The 16,523-nt window shown below is 60.1% G+C and overlaps 2 protein-coding genes across 3 annotated transcripts; both read right to left on the bottom strand.

Annotated features, from left to right (window-relative positions):
* Nucleotides 1-68: 68 nt before the first annotated feature.
* Nucleotides 69-5,904, bottom strand: RHOC (ras homolog family member C). Of its 2 annotated transcripts, none has more exons than XM_079761068.1 (5): nt 5,632-5,904; nt 2,471-2,634; nt 1,838-1,958; nt 1,399-1,529; nt 69-712 (listed from the first exon to the last, which is right to left on the bottom strand). In XM_079761068.1, the coding sequence occupies exons 2-5, from the start codon at nt 2,624-2,626 to the stop codon at nt 539-541; spliced, it is 582 nt and encodes a 193-aa protein (XP_079617194.1). In that variant the 5' UTR covers nt 2,627-2,634; nt 5,632-5,904; the 3' UTR covers nt 69-538. The 2 variants fall into 2 exon arrangements, with proteins under 2 accessions (XP_079617194.1, XP_079617195.1); XM_079761069.1 differs by lacking the exon at nt 5,632-5,904 and adding an exon at nt 5,264-5,378.
* Nucleotides 5,905-8,592: 2,688 nt separating this feature from the next.
* PPM1J (protein phosphatase, Mg2+/Mn2+ dependent 1J) lies at nt 8,593-13,784 on the bottom strand. Its single transcript, XM_079760314.1, is given in 12 exon segments — nt 8,593-8,883; nt 9,012-9,163; nt 9,277-9,384; nt 9,541-9,604; nt 9,828-9,946; nt 10,479-10,563; nt 10,810-10,922; nt 11,212-11,499; nt 11,985-12,099; nt 13,444-13,538; nt 13,540-13,566; nt 13,568-13,784. Coding segments are annotated over 12 exon segments (1,530 nt in total). The 5' UTR covers nt 13,784; the 3' UTR covers nt 8,593-8,735.
* Between the last annotated feature and the right edge of the window lie 2,739 nt (nt 13,785-16,523).

Here is a 16,523-nt window from a genome sequence, read left to right on the forward strand (position 1 = left end):
AGGCGAGATGGGACTACAGGCTCACGGCCAACACGGGGACCAGGAGAGAAAGACAGGAAGCTGCCATGTACACGTTGAAGCCTGTGGCCCTTTTATTCATGCCCCCCAGCAGGTATAGCCAGAGACAGGGCCCCTGCCCAAAGCAGAAATACCAGGCCCCAGGACTCTGGGTTACATCCTCCAAACCCCCTTCCCCAGACACGTGAGCCAGGAGTGTATAAAGTGCTGGTGTGATGATCCTCCGGGCGAGGCCAAAGGGACCTGGAGCCCCACCCTAGACCCAGGCAGCAGCAGAACTCTGCTCCGGGAGGGCGGGGCACAGCTAGGCTCCCAGAGTGCCGTGAGGGAGGGCGGGCCTGTCCCCGCCGCTGCCACCACCACTGGGGCTGGGGCCTTGGGAGACTCGATGCAGTCCTGGGCTGGAGGGAACTGGAAAAGGGAGCCTTCAGCACGGAGCCCTAAGAGGATGGGGCTTGGGGTGTCCCTGCGCCCCTGTGAAGGGACTCGAGGTGGGGATGGAGGCGAGGCCTTGGGGGTCTCAGAGAATGGGGCAGCCCCTCCGGCGCTTGTTCTTGCGGACCTGGAGGCCAGCCCGAGTGGCCATCTCGAACACCTCCCGCACCCCCTCCTTGGTCTTGGCTGAGCACTCAAGGTAGCCGAAGGCACTGATCCTGTTCGCCATGTCCCGGCCTTCCTCGGATCGCACAGGCTCCTGGGAGGACGGAAGGTGAGAAGTCAAGGGAAGCTGGTGGCAGGTGCATCTCCCTACCACACCCATAGGTGTAGTAACCAGAAGAAACACCTCCAGCCCTAACCTGCACAGCACCCTGGGCAGCGGCAGGGCCAGCGACCAAGACTCGTGTTTATGTTAAAATTCTCTCCACTGCCCCAGACCCGCGCTAAATCCTTCTGTTCCCTGAACAGGTATCTAGCCCCTCGGAACGGACCTCCCTGCCTCCCTGCTCTCTTTCTTCCAACCTCTGCTGTGTGGCTGCCAGAGCAACGTTCCTAACACAGACCTGACCACGTCTGTCCCGTTTAAAACCCTGGCATAATTATCCTCAGGGTAGTCCGTGCTCCTTATTCTGGCAGCTTTCTCTGATAAATGAATCCTGGCTAGAGAACCGTTTACCAGGTGCCCTGATGAGCCAGCTCCCTCCCTCTGGGCCTTTCTTTCAGCCACTTTTAATGGGTTTATTTTCTTATTCATCTTAATAGCCCCAACCACAGACGACTAAACCAAAATGCCAAGTGACCTTGGACAAGTCACTTCATTCTGATGGCTCCCCCTCGTCCTCCCTCACGGGGGGGAGGGGGGTGGGGGCGGGGAGGTAGGTGCCACCACCCCTCTAACAGGGCAGAAGGCTGGCTTCGGGCCCAGCTTGGCCGTCCACCCACCTGCTTCATCTTGGCCAGCTCCCTCCGGGTATGCTCGTCTTGCCTCAGGTCCTTCTTGTTGCCCACAAGGATGATGGGCACGTTGGGGCAGAAATGCTTCACCTCCGGAGTCCACTTCTCAGGAATGTTTTCTGCACAGACAAGACCCAACAGGTGTTGGTGCCCCCACTTAGACTAGGAAGCTCCCCTCCCTGAAGCCCCTGGTCTCCCCACAGCAGAATCTCAGAGGGTGTTGAGCATGACAGTCCCTTTGACAGCTCAAAACCTCTCCCCTGAGCCCTCCTAAGGGCCAGCGTTCCCACAGTGAAGGAAGCGAACGGCCCTCTGCACCCCTCCCCACAGCCCCCGCCTCCGAGGATGGCGGAAATAAGCCAAGGCAAGCGCGACCTCGGGTTGGTTGATTGCAAAGCGTTCTGGCCCCCTCCCTCCAGGCCCTCACCCAGGCTGTCCGGGCTGTCGATGGAGAAGCACATGAGGATGACATCAGTGTCTGGGTAGGAAAGCGGCCGGAGGCGATCGTAGTCTTCCTGCCCAGCCGTGTCCCACAGGGCCAGCTCCACCTGACACACAGGGCCGTGAGTAGCTAGCCCCAGGGCCCTGGCCACACCCCACCCGGCCACCGAGAGGTCCTCTCGGAAGCCACTGGTCCTTGAGGCTCCACGAACACCCACTGAGCACCTGCTACGTGCCAGGAATAGTGCCAGGAATCACTGTCACCCACCCCCAATTAGGTGAGGTTTTTTTTAAATCCTGAGACATCAGCGCTTAATCTTTGTGCTGCTTATGAATGGCCATGGTGAGCGTCAGTTTTATTGAATCCTCACAACAACCCTTTGAAGGAGGCCTTATCGTTACCCCCATTTTGCAGTTGGGGGAGCTTAAAGCTCAGAGGCGAAGGGTCACTGTGGAGAGAGCCGGGAGGTGCATCTGGATTTCCTGTCTGCACTTTCACTTCCTGACTGTCACTGGCGCCCGCAGGGAGAGGGCAGCGAGGCCCTGGTGGTGAAGGAGGGCACGCTGGGTGCAGTGTTGGGCGGGGTCCCAGGTGCCATGGGAAGGGGCCCTCCTTCACCTGCTTGCCGTCCACCTCGATGTCTGCGATGTAGTTCTCAAAGACGGTGGGCACGTAGACCTCTGGGAACTGGTCCTTGCTGAAGACGATGAGGAGGCAGGTCTTCCCACAGGCCCCGTCGCCCACAATCACCAGCTTCTTTCGGATCGCAGCCATGGCTGGGGCTGGCAGGGGAGAGGCAGTGCGGGTTTGGGGAGAGGCCTAGTAAGTCCCAAAGCGTTTCTCTGGGCCCCCCAAGACCTCCCCGGAAGCCGAAGCATCCAGCAAAAGGAGGGCAAGGGGCTTGCTCAGGCATGTTCTTGCCAAGAACCAATTGCTCGGGCAACTGGGCTGGAAATTCCTTATCTCAGGGTCAGGAACAGGTCACCCCCCCCCCCCATGGGTTAGAACACAGAAGTGGGAGGTGGAAGACCCAGCCACGTGGGAGCCAGACAACATGAGTTCTGACCGAACCCACTCACCCACTGTGGGGCCCTGGACACCTCGAGGGGGTGCTCGGGACATGTCCCAAAGGGCCAGACTTCACTTGTCACCGGGATTCTGATACAATCTAGAACACGCTGTCCCGCAACCAGCTCAAGTCATGCCCACCCGACCACAAATTGAGCGGTTCCTCTCCAAAGGCCTGGGCCAGAAGCACAGGCGACCAGGTGGTAGGTGGGTAACGGAAACTGGGGGGCATTGTGACAAAAGTCATCTCCCTCGGTTCCCAGAAGCCTAGCAGGGAAATGGAGAGCTTCCTAGTTTGACAAGTTAGGAAAGGGAGGCTCAAACACGCATTCAGCAGTCACGACAGGGATGGCACTCCAGGCAGGGCTGTGTGACTCCATCGAGCCTCCGTACCATCCCCGAGGTGGGACAGAGCGGAGGGAGGGACACCCAGACAGAGGGCAGGGCAGCAGCCAGCAGGCGTCCCCGGCCCACCCCATCCCGGTTCCCAGAGCCCCGTCACACAAAGGAGGCTCAGTCCCCACGGTGCCCACAGCCCACACTCGGGCAGCCCGCCCTCCTCCCCCCTTCCTCCCGGGCCTGGCAGCAACACTGGGTCACTGAGCCGCAGGCAGGGGACAATGACCACACTGTCGCGGGAGCCACACATCCACGGCGGCGGAGCGGCGGAGAGTAATCCACCGGGGAGTCACCTCCGCCCGCTCCGCTCCACGGAGCAGCCCCTTCCTCCCCTCCGTCCAGCCGGTTCACCCAAGGCCCTGCCCACCCCTCCCTGTGACTCAGGGCGAGGAGTCAGCTTCCTGGGGTTTCCATGCCCCCCCCCCCCCCACACACACACACACACGCCCCAGCACACACACCAGCGAGCATCTGCACAGTTCATCACACCTTCCCAGCTCCCCTGAGCTGAGCCTCACTTCCTGGCGCCCCCGCCCCCCCCCCCCCCAGGGGAGAGGAGCTGACCTCCAGCCGCTGAACTTCCCAGGGGGTAGGCCTAGAGGAAGAGAGAGTCCAGACTGTTGGAACCGCGGCTGGGAGGAGCTCCCCAAAGGGGAGACAAATGAGGGCCAGGCCCAGCAGCAAACAGGCAGGGAGCAGTTAAGAAAGGAGGAGATGGTAACCCGATCTCTGCCCAAAACCTAGCTTTTTCTCTTTGTCCCACATCCTGTCAAACTGGGCTGAACTCCTTTTCTCCCCACATACCGCCGCCTCGCACCCCAGCCTTGGTCTGCCTTGCAGGAGGCGAATATTCCAGCCCCAAGGCTCGTTATCTTGGACAGCGGGGTCCTGGGTGGCCTCCCTCCGCTTCACACACAAACTGGGATGAGGGAAGTAGATAGGAGTGAGAGAGAATTTATAGTTGCCGGCACACAGCCACGCTCTCTCGGCCTGGAAGGGGGCTCTCCCTGATACCCCAAAAGACAGGCAAGAGGGGCAGATCTCCAAAAAACGGAAACCATCCTTCAGAAAGGTAACCAACTCCCAGGCGGCCAACTCCCCCGGCCGCCTCCCACGAGTTCCAGGGGTCGGCGGTGTGGAAACAGGCTGGGGGGGGGGGGCAGCCCGGACATGGGTGGGGGGCGATCACCGGTTGCTTAGGCTTCGGTGTGCCCGTGCCCTCCCTCAGCAGGGCAGTTTCGGTGGCACCGGCAGTGGGACCAGGGCGTACGTTACGCGGCCTGGAGCCCTTCCCTAACGGCTCTGGTTGGGCCGAAGAGCGGCCGGCCCGGGGCCCGGACTCTGAGGACGAAGGCCAAGATGGCAAGGACAACAGCTCCCCAGGAGCAGCAGCCCCAGACACTGCCGCACAGACAGACCCTCAGGGGGGCCACGAGCCGGCCAGGAACGGAGCCTGGAACTCCTGGGGCCTCCCCTGGGACAAGGCAGACATCCACCCCGTCCGTCCGTCCGTCCTCACTCTCTCCATTCCCAGATGACCCAGGCCCAACGGGCCCTGCCAACCACCCGGAGGTCTAGGGGGGGAATCCGGTATCTCCCCAACTTTACAGCCAGAACTCGGCCGAGGGTCTCCCAGCCCAGACCAAGTTGGGAAGGGGGAGGGGGAGGCGAGGGCTGGAAGAAAGGAGATCCTTACACACACACACACACACACACACACACACACACACAGGAGCTGGGTCCCTCCCTCTCCCCCCGGCCTCCCACCCCGGCCGGGCCGGGCCGGCTCCAGGAACCGTCTAGGGCGGTGTCCGGACCCCGCAGAACAGTGGCAGCCCCCGCAGATCACACCCCGCCCCTCTTCCCGCCATTCCCCGGCCCCGCCTGGGGAAGATCCCACTTCCACCGGCCTCGGCCCGGGCCCGCACCCGCCCCGCACCGCACCCAGGTCCTCCTCGGCCGCCCGGTCTGGGCCGGGCCTCTCCCGCGGAGACTCAAGTTGTCCGCTCGCCCGGCGGGGCAGGTTCCGGGAAGCCGGGACGGGAAGGGACAGGACTCCGGCTCGGACACCAGGAGGGAGGGGCCCGGCGGGGCAGGTCCCGGGGCCCTGGCCGCAGCCCCGGGAGGGCCGAGCCGGCCGGACCCCCGCGCACCCAGACGCCGCGTCCGAAGGGCGGGAAGGCGGCGGGCGCTCGGGCCCAGGCCCCCTCCCCAGCCGGCGCCCCGAGCTCCGGCCAAGCGGATGGGGGGAGAGTGCTCTCCCGGGACGAGCTCCAGGGACGCCCGCACCCCCAGCCCCCGGCCCAGGGTACCTTCCGCTCGGCCGCCTTCAGCTGCGCGGCCGGTGCCCGAGGCAGAGACTGACCCGAGGGCCCCGCCCCGCCCTCCGCCGCGCCGCCCGGGGAGGGGAGGGGAGGGGAGGGGCGGGCCGGCTGGGGAGGGGCGGGCCCGGGCTCCGCCGGTCCGAGTCCGGGCCTGGGGCCGCCGGGGCCGGGGTCGGAGGAGATGCTAGGGCTGCGAGGCGTGGGCGGCGGGCGGGGCGGCCCCTCTCCCCAGGACCCTCTGCCCCGCTCCCCGGCCCCTAGGGGCGGCCCGGCGTCGGGAAAGTTGCGAGGCGCTCGGGGTGCGGCCGGGAGAGGGCCGCTGCTGCCCTCCCGTGGCCGCCCAGCCACCCGCGCCGGCACCACCTGGGACCCCGCGGGAGGCGGGACCGGGGAGCGGCCTCCGGGAGGAGGGGGTGCGGGGAGGCCCACCCTCCGCTCCTAGGATCTTGGCCAAGTCTGTCCAGCCCAGTGTCACCCCCACCCCCAGTCTTGAGAACTTTTCAGAATCTTTGTGACCCGGGCCAGCGGTCCACTTCACGATTTCCTTCCTCCCCACCCCTCGCCTGGACTTTGCATGAGTCCAATTTCTACCTCCCTACCCATCAAAGGGCGCTCCAGGAAATCCAGGTCCCCAGCTGGGAGTTCGGAGCCCACCCTCCCACCCGAAGAGTATGGTTTCTGTGCCGCCAGGGACACAGCCTGGTCTGGATGAACGCGTTGGGTATTTACCTACACGCGTGTGTCCTTCCCTGAAAGGTGGCTGAGGAGGTGGGTGGAAGCTGAGGACGTTTCATTAGCTTGTGCTGGGCACACTACATAGCTCCGCCCTCCTACTACGCACCACACATCTTTGGGTTAAGTATACCCACCCCCTTTTGCCTGCGAGAAACTGAGGCTCAGAGAAGCCAAGTGGCTTGCCTCGATTTTTGCTATTTCTCTGTGATTCAGCAAGAATTCGGACATTGGGTCTGTTCGGCTCCAAAGCAGGTGCTGTCTCCCAGCTGGCCCCGTGCTCCTCCAACCTGTCCCTTCCCACTGGGTGGGGCACAATGGGTTTCACCAGATTATTTGCCGAGTGAATGCATGTTAGAAACCATAGAGACTTTTAAGATCCGAAGTGCAACCCACACTTAATAAATAGAGAAGCCGAGGTCCGAGCACTTTGGTCCCCAGGCCTTGAGTGTGGACTTGGAGATGTGTGTGCTCAGTTTAGATCAATCTCTGCCTTCAAAGCACTTACAGTCTAGCCTGGCCTGCATGGCTCAGGGGTTGAACGTAGACCTGTGAACCAGGAGGTCATGGTTCGATTCCCAGTAAGGGCACATGCCTGGGTTGCAGGCTGGATCCCTGATATAGGGCATGCAAACATCTCATCATTGATGTTTCTAGCTCTCTCTCTCCTTCTCCCTTCCTCTCTGGAATCAATCAATATATATATATATATATATATATATATATATATATATATATATATATTAAAACAACTTACAGTCTAAATTCAGAATACAGACAACTTAAAGATAACTAACAGTTATTGAACCCTTACTGCATGGGCCTGGCTCTATGTACACGAACAGCCTTATGAGGTAGTACTGTTATCTCCATTTTACTGAGAAGCAGCTTGAGGCTCACTGAGGTGACTGAGCTAGTGTTGGTCTGGTGCCAGAACCCAAACAGCAGGGCCCTAGAACTCTGGCTCTTAAGTGCTGCTTCATACCAGCTCCTAACACAGACAGTAATAAAAGGAGGCAGTCACCGTAGCGGGGCATGCATGGGCTGTGGGACGCCCAGCCCTGAAGGGCAGGTGAAGTGTTCAAGGCAATGTGTAGATTTTAAATGGTTGGAGCTACCACAGGCCCACAGTCACGGAAAGGAAACCCCAAGAGAGGGTGGTGGTGGGTGGTGAGGCTAGAGGAGGAAACAGTGGCCAGATCATGAAGGCCCTTGTATGCCACCACCCTCAAGAACTGAGTGTTCTTCTAAATGGCAGGAAGGAGCCATGGAAATGTTCTCTCAAGGGAATAGCCAACTCAGATTCACTCTGCAGAAAGGACACTCTGTTATGTCCCGGGTATATTAGGGAAAACAGGGGAGTGGCCTGGAGACAGGGATGGGAGATGAGTTAGGAAGCTAATGCAGTAAAAAAAACTAAGGTAGTGACATCAGGGGTAGAAATAAGTGGAGAAATATGAAATGTTTTTAAAATACATAATCAGAAATAGTGGTTAGCTTAATGAGGAAGAGACGGAAGCCAGGGTGACCAAGTCCAAGACCAGTTTCCAACTTGAGCGGCTGAGAGGACGAGCCGGAAGGCACATGTGTGTGGAGAAAGTGGTGAGTTCAGTCCGAGGCATGTTGAGCTGCAGTGCCTGGGGGATGCCTCCATGTTCCGCAGACGAGGGGGACATGGGGGGGTCTAAAGCTCAGGAGAGGTCTGGGCTGGAAATGCTGACTTGGATGGCATCAGCAGGTGGATGAGGCCGCAGCAGGGAGGAGAGTGCATGGAGTGGGAAGAGCAAAGGGCAGAAGACAGAAACGGGGAACACTACATTTTCGTGTTGGTAGGGGTAGAAATAAGGGGGCAAATATGAAATGCTTGTACACCAGGACTGTTCTGGTATACTTTCTACCACCCCAAGGACTTTTTTTTTCTAATATATTTTATTGATTTTTTACAGAGAGGGAGAGGGATAGAGAGATTAGAAATGTCGATGAGAGAGAAACATTGATCAACTGCCTCCCACACCCCCCACACCGGGGATGTGCCCACAACCAAGGTACATGCCCTAGACTGGAACTGAACCTGGGACCCTTGAGTCCGCAGGCCGACGCTCTATCCACTGAGCCAAACCGGTTTCGGCCCAAGGGCCTTTTTGTTACCTTTCGATTTCTACACAAAGAAATGAAGACACATTTTTATCCATCTGGTTTATTTGCCAGTAGCTGTGATTTTGGATCTAAGGGACACCCCTTCTTCAGTTAAATTGCCACTAAAGAAGGTCAGGGGGAGGGACACGTTCAGAATTTGGGTTGGGAGCGGATTAAGCATGGAGAGGCTGGGATGGCGGTGGGAGGGTCAGGGGCTGAACCCCTCAGGAGTAACTGCCTGGCCCTCCCAAGGGGATGATGAAGACAGAGATGTCATCCCCGGAACCCAGCTTGTTGTTGGGGAGACGCCAGCCACGGTCCCGGGGGGTGCCCCGGGCCCCTAGGACCAGAGCTTGGGCCAGAGCTGTGTACCTGCCAGGAGCACACGCGCACAGTCATGGACCGGCATGCCCGTGGGGAGACAGATACACAGGCCCTCATTGCTTCCCGTGGCCCCTTCCTTCCCCACTGTCACCCCTCACTGCCCATGCAACCCCTACCTGCTGGGGTCATTGGGCTCATAGGTCGACAGCACCCTGTCCACCGTGGCGGCTACCTCACAGTCGCTGGTGACATCCCACAGGCCGTCCGTCCCCAGCACGAGCACGTCGTCGGGGCAGTGCTCATACTGTGTCAGGTCATACACTTGAACCTGGCGGGGAAGGAGGGTGGAGAGGGAGCTTGCGGGCACAGGGCACCGGGGCGAAAGCCGGCCGGAGCCCAGAAGAGGGAAGGTGAGGGTAAGGAGGCGCCCATACCACTCACCTCTGGGAAGCAGGAGAGGAAGGGCTTGATGGGCAGGCTGGAACTGCAGACCTTGAGGTTGTGGTCTCCTAAGCCCCGGGTCACCCCAATGGTGGCCATCACGCGAGCCTAAGCAGAAGGAGGGAGGAGTGCAGCCCACACCATCTGTCTCCCGGACTCTGAAACCAGGCCCCACCCACCCCTGCCCTCAGGGGGAGCCTCCACCGCCCTAGACAGCTCCTGGTGGGTTCTCCGGCCCTCTCCCTCCTCTACCGTGGAGTTTACCTTTTTGCCCTCCCCACAGACCAGAGGAAACCTGAGATCCTCCAGCTCGATCTTTTTGTAGGCCCTGGGGAGGGGGGAGTAGAGGAGGCATCACCCAGGCATCAAAGCCCCTCTCCCCTAGGAGCCACGCTCCTCACACAAACCCCTAAGAAGGGCCACATCCCCCCCCCACCCCCCCCCGCCGCCCCAGCTCCCAGCCTGGCCCAGCCTCCAGCTTCCACCTTGCTGTTGGCCAGGGACTGGTTGCGTTGCCATGGGAACTGGCCCAGCTCTGAGGGAAGTGTTACCAGCCGGTCATGTTCTGGTCCCGGTACAGCATCCTCTGGCCCAGCTCCTTGGTCTGAACTCTGCGGGGGAACTCCAGGTGGGTGAATTCACCACCCAGCAGCTCTGGTTTCAGGAAGCCCTGGGGTCGGGAGTGGCCAGACAAGAGCAGAGGGCCAGAGGGCATTAGGCTTACAGCACGGCCTGGTGTCTAAATGATCTTAATTGTGGCAGACCCGTAAGTGGAGCTTACTAGAGCCACACACTGTCTAATAGGAACTGGTATTAACTCATCTACTGCAACCCTTAAGGCAGGAACTACAAATACAAGTCAAGGGGATTGTCCAAAGTCACTCAATTAGCAAAGCCCTGGAAGCAGGACTCAATCCCAGCTCCAAGGCCAGGGCTTAAAGCTCTAAACCATACTGCCTCAGGGCCTGTGCGGTTCCCTCCCCACGTCTGCCTCCACTTCCTTCCTCAGCTGGGGCCACCGTGGGAGCACGGAGCAGCCCACGCTCCTTCCTGCTACGTCCTCCACCAGCCACCAGCTCGGCTCCGCACTCCTCTGTGAGGGGCTGTCTGTGTGGTGGGGCAGGGGGAGCCCTCAGGATGCAGGGTACCAACAGGCACAGACTCAACAAAGAATGGGAGTCAGGAGCTCAGTGCATACTCACCAGCAGCTGAAGGCGCTGGCGCTCGGTTTCCGGGGTGAATTCCCGAGACATTGGAATGATTTCACCATTCCGGACAATGATGGCTCTGCCCAGAGAAAGGAAAGGTATGGGGCTCGTCTCTCTTCCGCCCCCTAGTGGAGAATTCCAGAAAGACCAGGCCTTCCCCCATAGGGACCTAGCATCCACCACACCCCTATCTTTCCTCCCATAAGGCTCTTCCAGGCCCTTCCTTCCGTCTGTGATCCCTCCTGACTTCCTCCATCTTTGATTTTTAACACCCACCACCTCACTCTCTTCTGTTCCTCCACCCCAAAGAGTGTGGCCCCCATACCTGCTGTCACCTGCATTGGCCACGTACACCTTGCCTAGCAAGTAGACCACCACCAGGGCACAGCAGCCCCCCTCCACTTGGTGGCCATGCCGCTCCTGGGCCATCTGCTCATCCTGTCACGTGAGGAAGAGTCAAAGGGGGTGGATGAAGAAGAGCTTCCAGGCCTACAGCCACGCCCCTCCATCCAAAGTAAACCAGCCCAGCCAAGCTGCCCTGCAGGACAGGAGGGAAGACATGGGTGTAACGCTCCCTTCTCCTTCCCCTCTGACCCAAGGATCAGGCTTTCAAAGGTATTGTAGGTCCTCAGGGTCACCCCCCCCCCGCAGGCCACCTGACTCCCACACAGAATTGACCAGAGTATCTCTCTGCCTAGCAGGCCCTTGGCCCTGGCCACCCACTCACCATGAGCTGGAAGGCATTCTCAATGGCCCCCACTACCAGGCTCTCATGGGTCACTTCCTTCTGTGAAGGCCAGCAGGACTGAGGACCAACCAAGTGAGAGGGGTCCGAGGAACCCGGGGTCCCCGGGGTGGACGGGAGGCAGAGGGGAGGTGGCGAGGGGTCCTGCAGTATCTCCACGAGGTCCTTTAGCTGCTCCCGAATGTGGCGATGCAGGAGCCGGGAGGCCATCTCAGCAGCTCCGCCCCCGGCATGCCCATCAAACAGGCCCCAGTAGTAGAAGCAGAGTCCCTGGCGGAGGAAAAGTAGAGAGGAGTGGTGGGTGCGTGTGTTTTATGCAGGGAGAAGAGCAAGCCCTGGGCATCCACGCACACGTGAGAGAGGAGGTCGGAGCTTGGTAATAAAAGAATGTTAGATTTACTCACCCATTTACCAAGGGCCTAGATTGTATCAGAAAGTCAAGCATCAAAAAAGCCAAACTCGGAGGATGCTCACGTATTTATGGATGTGTTAATTAATCACCAATGCAAAAATAAGCATTGGTGATTAATCGGCTCATCCATAAATGCGCGTGCGTCTACATTTTAAGTGGAAAACTACATTCATACTGACGTGGTAGAATCTATGCCAGATAAGGATTCTGAGCCAGAAGACAGAAAGCTGGGGAGGTAGGAGGTGGGTCTTGGCATGTTTCAGATTTAAAAGCAGATGCCTAGAATGGCTGGGCAGAGGTGCCACCCTGTCTCTGGAGGCCGGGCAGGGCGTTGGGGGCTTACCTGGCCGGGGCTAGGCTCCCTAGGTGCCCCGGAGACACTCCTCCGACCTTCCACATACACCACCTCACAGCACGCCTGGTCCTCATTGTGCCGGCTCTTGCCAGCGTTGATGACCCTGCCAGGCCAGAGTGACCACATCAGGTTGGACACCAGACCAGGCCCTGGAATAACCCCCACCTTAGACATACACACACACTCTCTGGCCTGCTGGCCAAGCCGAGAAAGGTCAAGGCCTCCTGGGATCCAGGCCAGAGTGAGGAGGAGAAGGGAGGCAGGGCGAGGCACAGGGAGTTCTGTCAGGGTGTCAGGCCCCACCACCTCACAGGAAGGCCGGCAGCAGCACCTGTCTGCCTCAGGTCCCCATCCCTGGCTAAGCGGGTATCCCTGAGGGTGCTGGGGAGGGTGTGGAGGAGGGGGGGACGCCTGTTGGGAGCATGAGGTTTTACTTCCCTGCCCGTCAAGACCCTACTTCCCACCTGAAACCCAATCAATTCTTCTAGTGCCTGGTCCACAGCACCCCACCCTCATGGGCACACCCACCCTCATCCTAAAACCACCGGTGAAAGTTTCGGCTGCTCTGGCAAGGAGGAAGTGCTCCAGCCCCGATCCGGAAGAGGAATTGAAATAGGGCAGGGGTGGAAGTCCACCTGGCCTGCGCAGGAGTCCCCTGACCATCCACTCTTCCAAAATAGGAAGGTAACGAGCTGGCGGGGCGGCCACGGGTCCCCCTGCCACCCCCCTCGGCGAGATCAGCAGCACCCCCTTCGCCCTCAGTGCTCCGCTCGCCCAGCACAGGCATGAAATAGACTCATAGCCCGGGGAGCCCGCGGGCCGCGCCCACCGGGGCCACCTCCCCGCCAGGCCCGCGCGGTGCGCCCGCGGAGGGGCGTTCAAAGGGGACTCTCCGCTTCCCCGCGCGGCCCCGCCCCTGCCCCAGGGGAAGCCACGGCCGCCAGGTGTCGCGGGCTATTTCTGGGTGTGGAGGGGGAGGGGAACGAGAAGAGAGACCGGGAACTGGGGCGCGGGGGTCGGGAAGTCCGGGAGCGGGTCTTCGCAGCCGCCATCGCCTCTATCAGAAGAGGCTCCCGCTCCTTGAAACCTTTCCTCCCTTAGGCGTTAAAACCGGGCCGGACTGAGAACCGGCCCATTCATCCTTCGCGGGGTCCTCCACCTCCGGGCTCCAGGAGAGAACCAGGCGCCGGAGGCGGCGCGGCGAGGGTAGCCCAGGACCCGGGAGGTCCCGCGGAAGGCGGCACCGGCTGGAGGAAGGGCTGGGAGAGGTGCGGCCCGCAGCCCATGGTCATCGATAGCAAGGGATCTGGGGAAAGGGGGGCTGCTGGGCACCGACCGTGGCGCGGGGGGGGGGGGGGGTCGGCGCACCCCAGCTCCCGGGATGCCGAGGTGAGGAGGGGGTGGGTGGGACTCCCATCCTAATTAGGGTGCCCCCAGGGACGCTCACTCGGCGTAGCCCGTGCTCCAGGGCAGGCGACGGCCGGTGTCCGGGGGACTCTGCACAGCCCGGCCGGCGTGGTCGTCGGCGCGACGCAGCCCCCCCCGGGCTCAGCTGCAGGAAGGTCGGTCGGGGAGAAGCTCGCTCGAGCCTCCGCGGTCTTGGCGGGCGCCGCGCTCGCGCTCCCGCTCCCGCTCCCAGCCTTCGCCGGGGGACTCCTGGGCGCTTCCGGAGGGACGGCGGGCAGCAGCGAGGTCGCTTCGGGCTGGTCCGGAGACTTGGGGCCCGGGGGCGGGGCGCCCCCCGAGCTCACCAGGTGCGCCACGGCTGAGCGCACCCGGCTTAGCATGCTGCCGCCCGGCCCCGCCCTCGGCCGTGGCCCCGCCCCATGGGGCTCGCGGGGGGCGGCGCTCGCTCCCGGCCCCGCCTCCCCCGCTCCCAGCCGCCGCCCTCCCCGTTCCGCCTTCGCCCCGCCTCCGGTTCTTTGGCGAAGGACCGGTCCGCTGTGGGGAGGAGGGGACGGAGAGCAGGCACCCGGGTTTCAGCCGAGCTCCGGAGCCGACCTGGGCTAGAACCTCCCCATTGTGACGGGAGGGTGGTGTCTCCTAGCGCTCGGCGCCCCGGGCCGGCCCGCCCGGAGGGTGCCGGGCGGGGCTGATGAACTCGGAGCGCAGCCAGCCGCTCCGGGGACCGCGGGGTGTGAAGCCCTGGGTGTGACAGCGCCTCCTCCGATGGGGGCTGCTGGCGGGAGGGCGAGCGGGCTGGTGCGGGGTGTGATGCGGGGGTGGTGACCGCGCAGGCTGGAGCCGGCCGTGCTGAACGGAGGCGCTGCCAGTCCCCGGGCTCCGTGAAGACCACCTGGATCTGGGCGCGTAGCTGCCACTCCTCCTCCACCGTGTTTCTCAGGACCCCTGGCCACAGCAGGGATGATAACAGGAATTACCGTATGGAGGACTCACTACTTAGGATGCCCTCTGCAAAGTACTTCCCATACACTAGACTAGGCCATTGATACCGCACACCAACCCTTCAAATGGGCTTTATTTTATTTTTTTAATTTTACTGATGACGCTCCTGTCATTGTACACGACTTGCCCTAAGAGGTCACACAGCCAGTGAAAGATTCACACTCATGTCAGCCCCAGGATGCCCAAACGATTCTGTCTGAAGAACCATGCTGATTTGTGGGGATCGGGAGGAAGGCTTAAGAGGGAGGTGAATGCTTATTGAGAAGTGGGGGGGTTCAGGCAGAGGCTGAGAGCAGTCCGGGGATGTTGACCAAGTTCTGTGTCTGCCATCAGGGGGAGACAGAGGCCAGGCTAAGCTTCCTGCCTGGGAAGGGGGGACAGTGGTATCTGGGAGTTGACCACTAGGCCTCCAGGGACACCTCCCCTCTCCCCCCGCCCCGCCCCCCCCCCACCCCCCCCCCCCCCCCGCCATGGTCCAAATGGAGACAAGGCTCTTGTGGCCCTAATGCAAGTCAGGGGTAGTCCTCAGGGGCCACTCGCACCCCTTTCACGGTTGGGACTCCACCTCTAGGCTTTGTGGGCAGTGTGCTTCCTGACCCTAATCCTCTCTGTTCAGGGCCTAAACTGTGCCCCCAGAAGAGTAGCTTTCAAATAGAAATCTCATAATGGTCACTCCGGTTTTCAGACGTTCTGTGATTACGCCTGCACTCAGGCCAGAGAGAGCCAAAGGAAAATAAGCCACAAGAAGAAGAAGACAAATGAGTCCACAGGCACATCGAGTGGCACCGGCAGCTGCGTGGATAAAGAACGTGCTGCTGCTATGGACATTTCCTTCCTGCCTGAGGAAAGCTGGAGCCAGTGCTCAGATCAGTGGCATAAGCAGCAAGCCAAAGACTGAAGAAAAAAATATAACAGCCTGGCTATTTTTATTATTCAGTGTTTCTGGGACAGGTTGCTTCCCGCTTCTCTGTGTCGCCCAGCTCCCCAATCCCTGTGCTTTGCAGCACCCAGCGGGGTGTGGCTGCAAGCGGGCCACAGAGCCAGGGCCCAGGGAGCCCTAGTTCCAGCACCAGATGGTCAGTAGGGATGTCAACAGCTCTCCTGGGCTCCAGAACAGCCTGCTGACCAGAGCCAAATCCTCAGGCTCTCCACTCCCTGAATCTCTCACTTCCTGTTCTTGGCATCATCAGCCTCCTCCTCCTCAGACTGCCCCAGAACCTGGTGAGAAGGTTCCCTGAGGCAGCAGAGATTGAGAAGGAAAAGGAGGAGGGGGGGGGGGGGTGAGGGGAGGGATTGTGAAGAAGCAGACTTGTGAGATATTCTCTTCTGCTAAGAAATGAGACTCAGTGTCAGGCCTCAGCTACGGAGGGGGCTGGGCATCCTTAAGGCCGCTTTATCCAGGCTACACGCAGTGGCTCAGAGCTCAGAATTGAGCTTTTTCCTCTTGCCTTTCCCCTCTCCATTTCCCTGACCCCAAAGCCCTCCCTACCTAAGAGGGTTGTCCCTCCTCCTAAAGAGACAAAATCACAGACTACCACCTTCTCCCACTTGTCTAATGCTTGTGCACATCCAAAATCTTACCCTGCAGCGATTACAAAATTGCAATTACATCGCAATTTTTATGACGAAGAAACTGGGTCTCCAGGGTTTGGTTCCCAAGTTGGTGTTCGCATCCCTCCTTTTGTGCCACGGTGAGAGAATGTTCTCTATTTTTTGCGGCCCACACAGGAGTCCCTAGCTACGTGTGGCTACCGAGCACTCGAAATGTGGCGAGTGCAAATGAGAATCTCAATCTTTAAATTTTATTTGACTTCTATTTCTATTTAAATATAGTTTTATTGACTTCAGAGAGGAAGGGAGAGACAGAAACATCAATGATGAAAATCATAGCTTGGCTGCCTCCTGCACACCTCCTCCTGGAGATTGAGCCCACAACCTGGGCAGGTGCTCTGACCGGGAATCCAACTGGTTCATACGTGGAGGCTCAACCACCGAGCTACACCAGCTGGGCTGATTTCTATTTACATTTTAAAACTACATAACAGTTAGTGGCTGCAGTATTAGACAATGCAGTCATAGAATCGTCAAGGCTCAAACGCCCTGAGGGTCTGCGCAGTCACT

Source organism: Cnephaeus nilssonii, assembly GCF_951640355.1.
Source record: "Cnephaeus nilssonii genome assembly, chromosome: 21".
Classification (NCBI taxonomy): Eukaryota; Metazoa; Chordata; class Mammalia; order Chiroptera; family Vespertilionidae; genus Cnephaeus; species Cnephaeus nilssonii.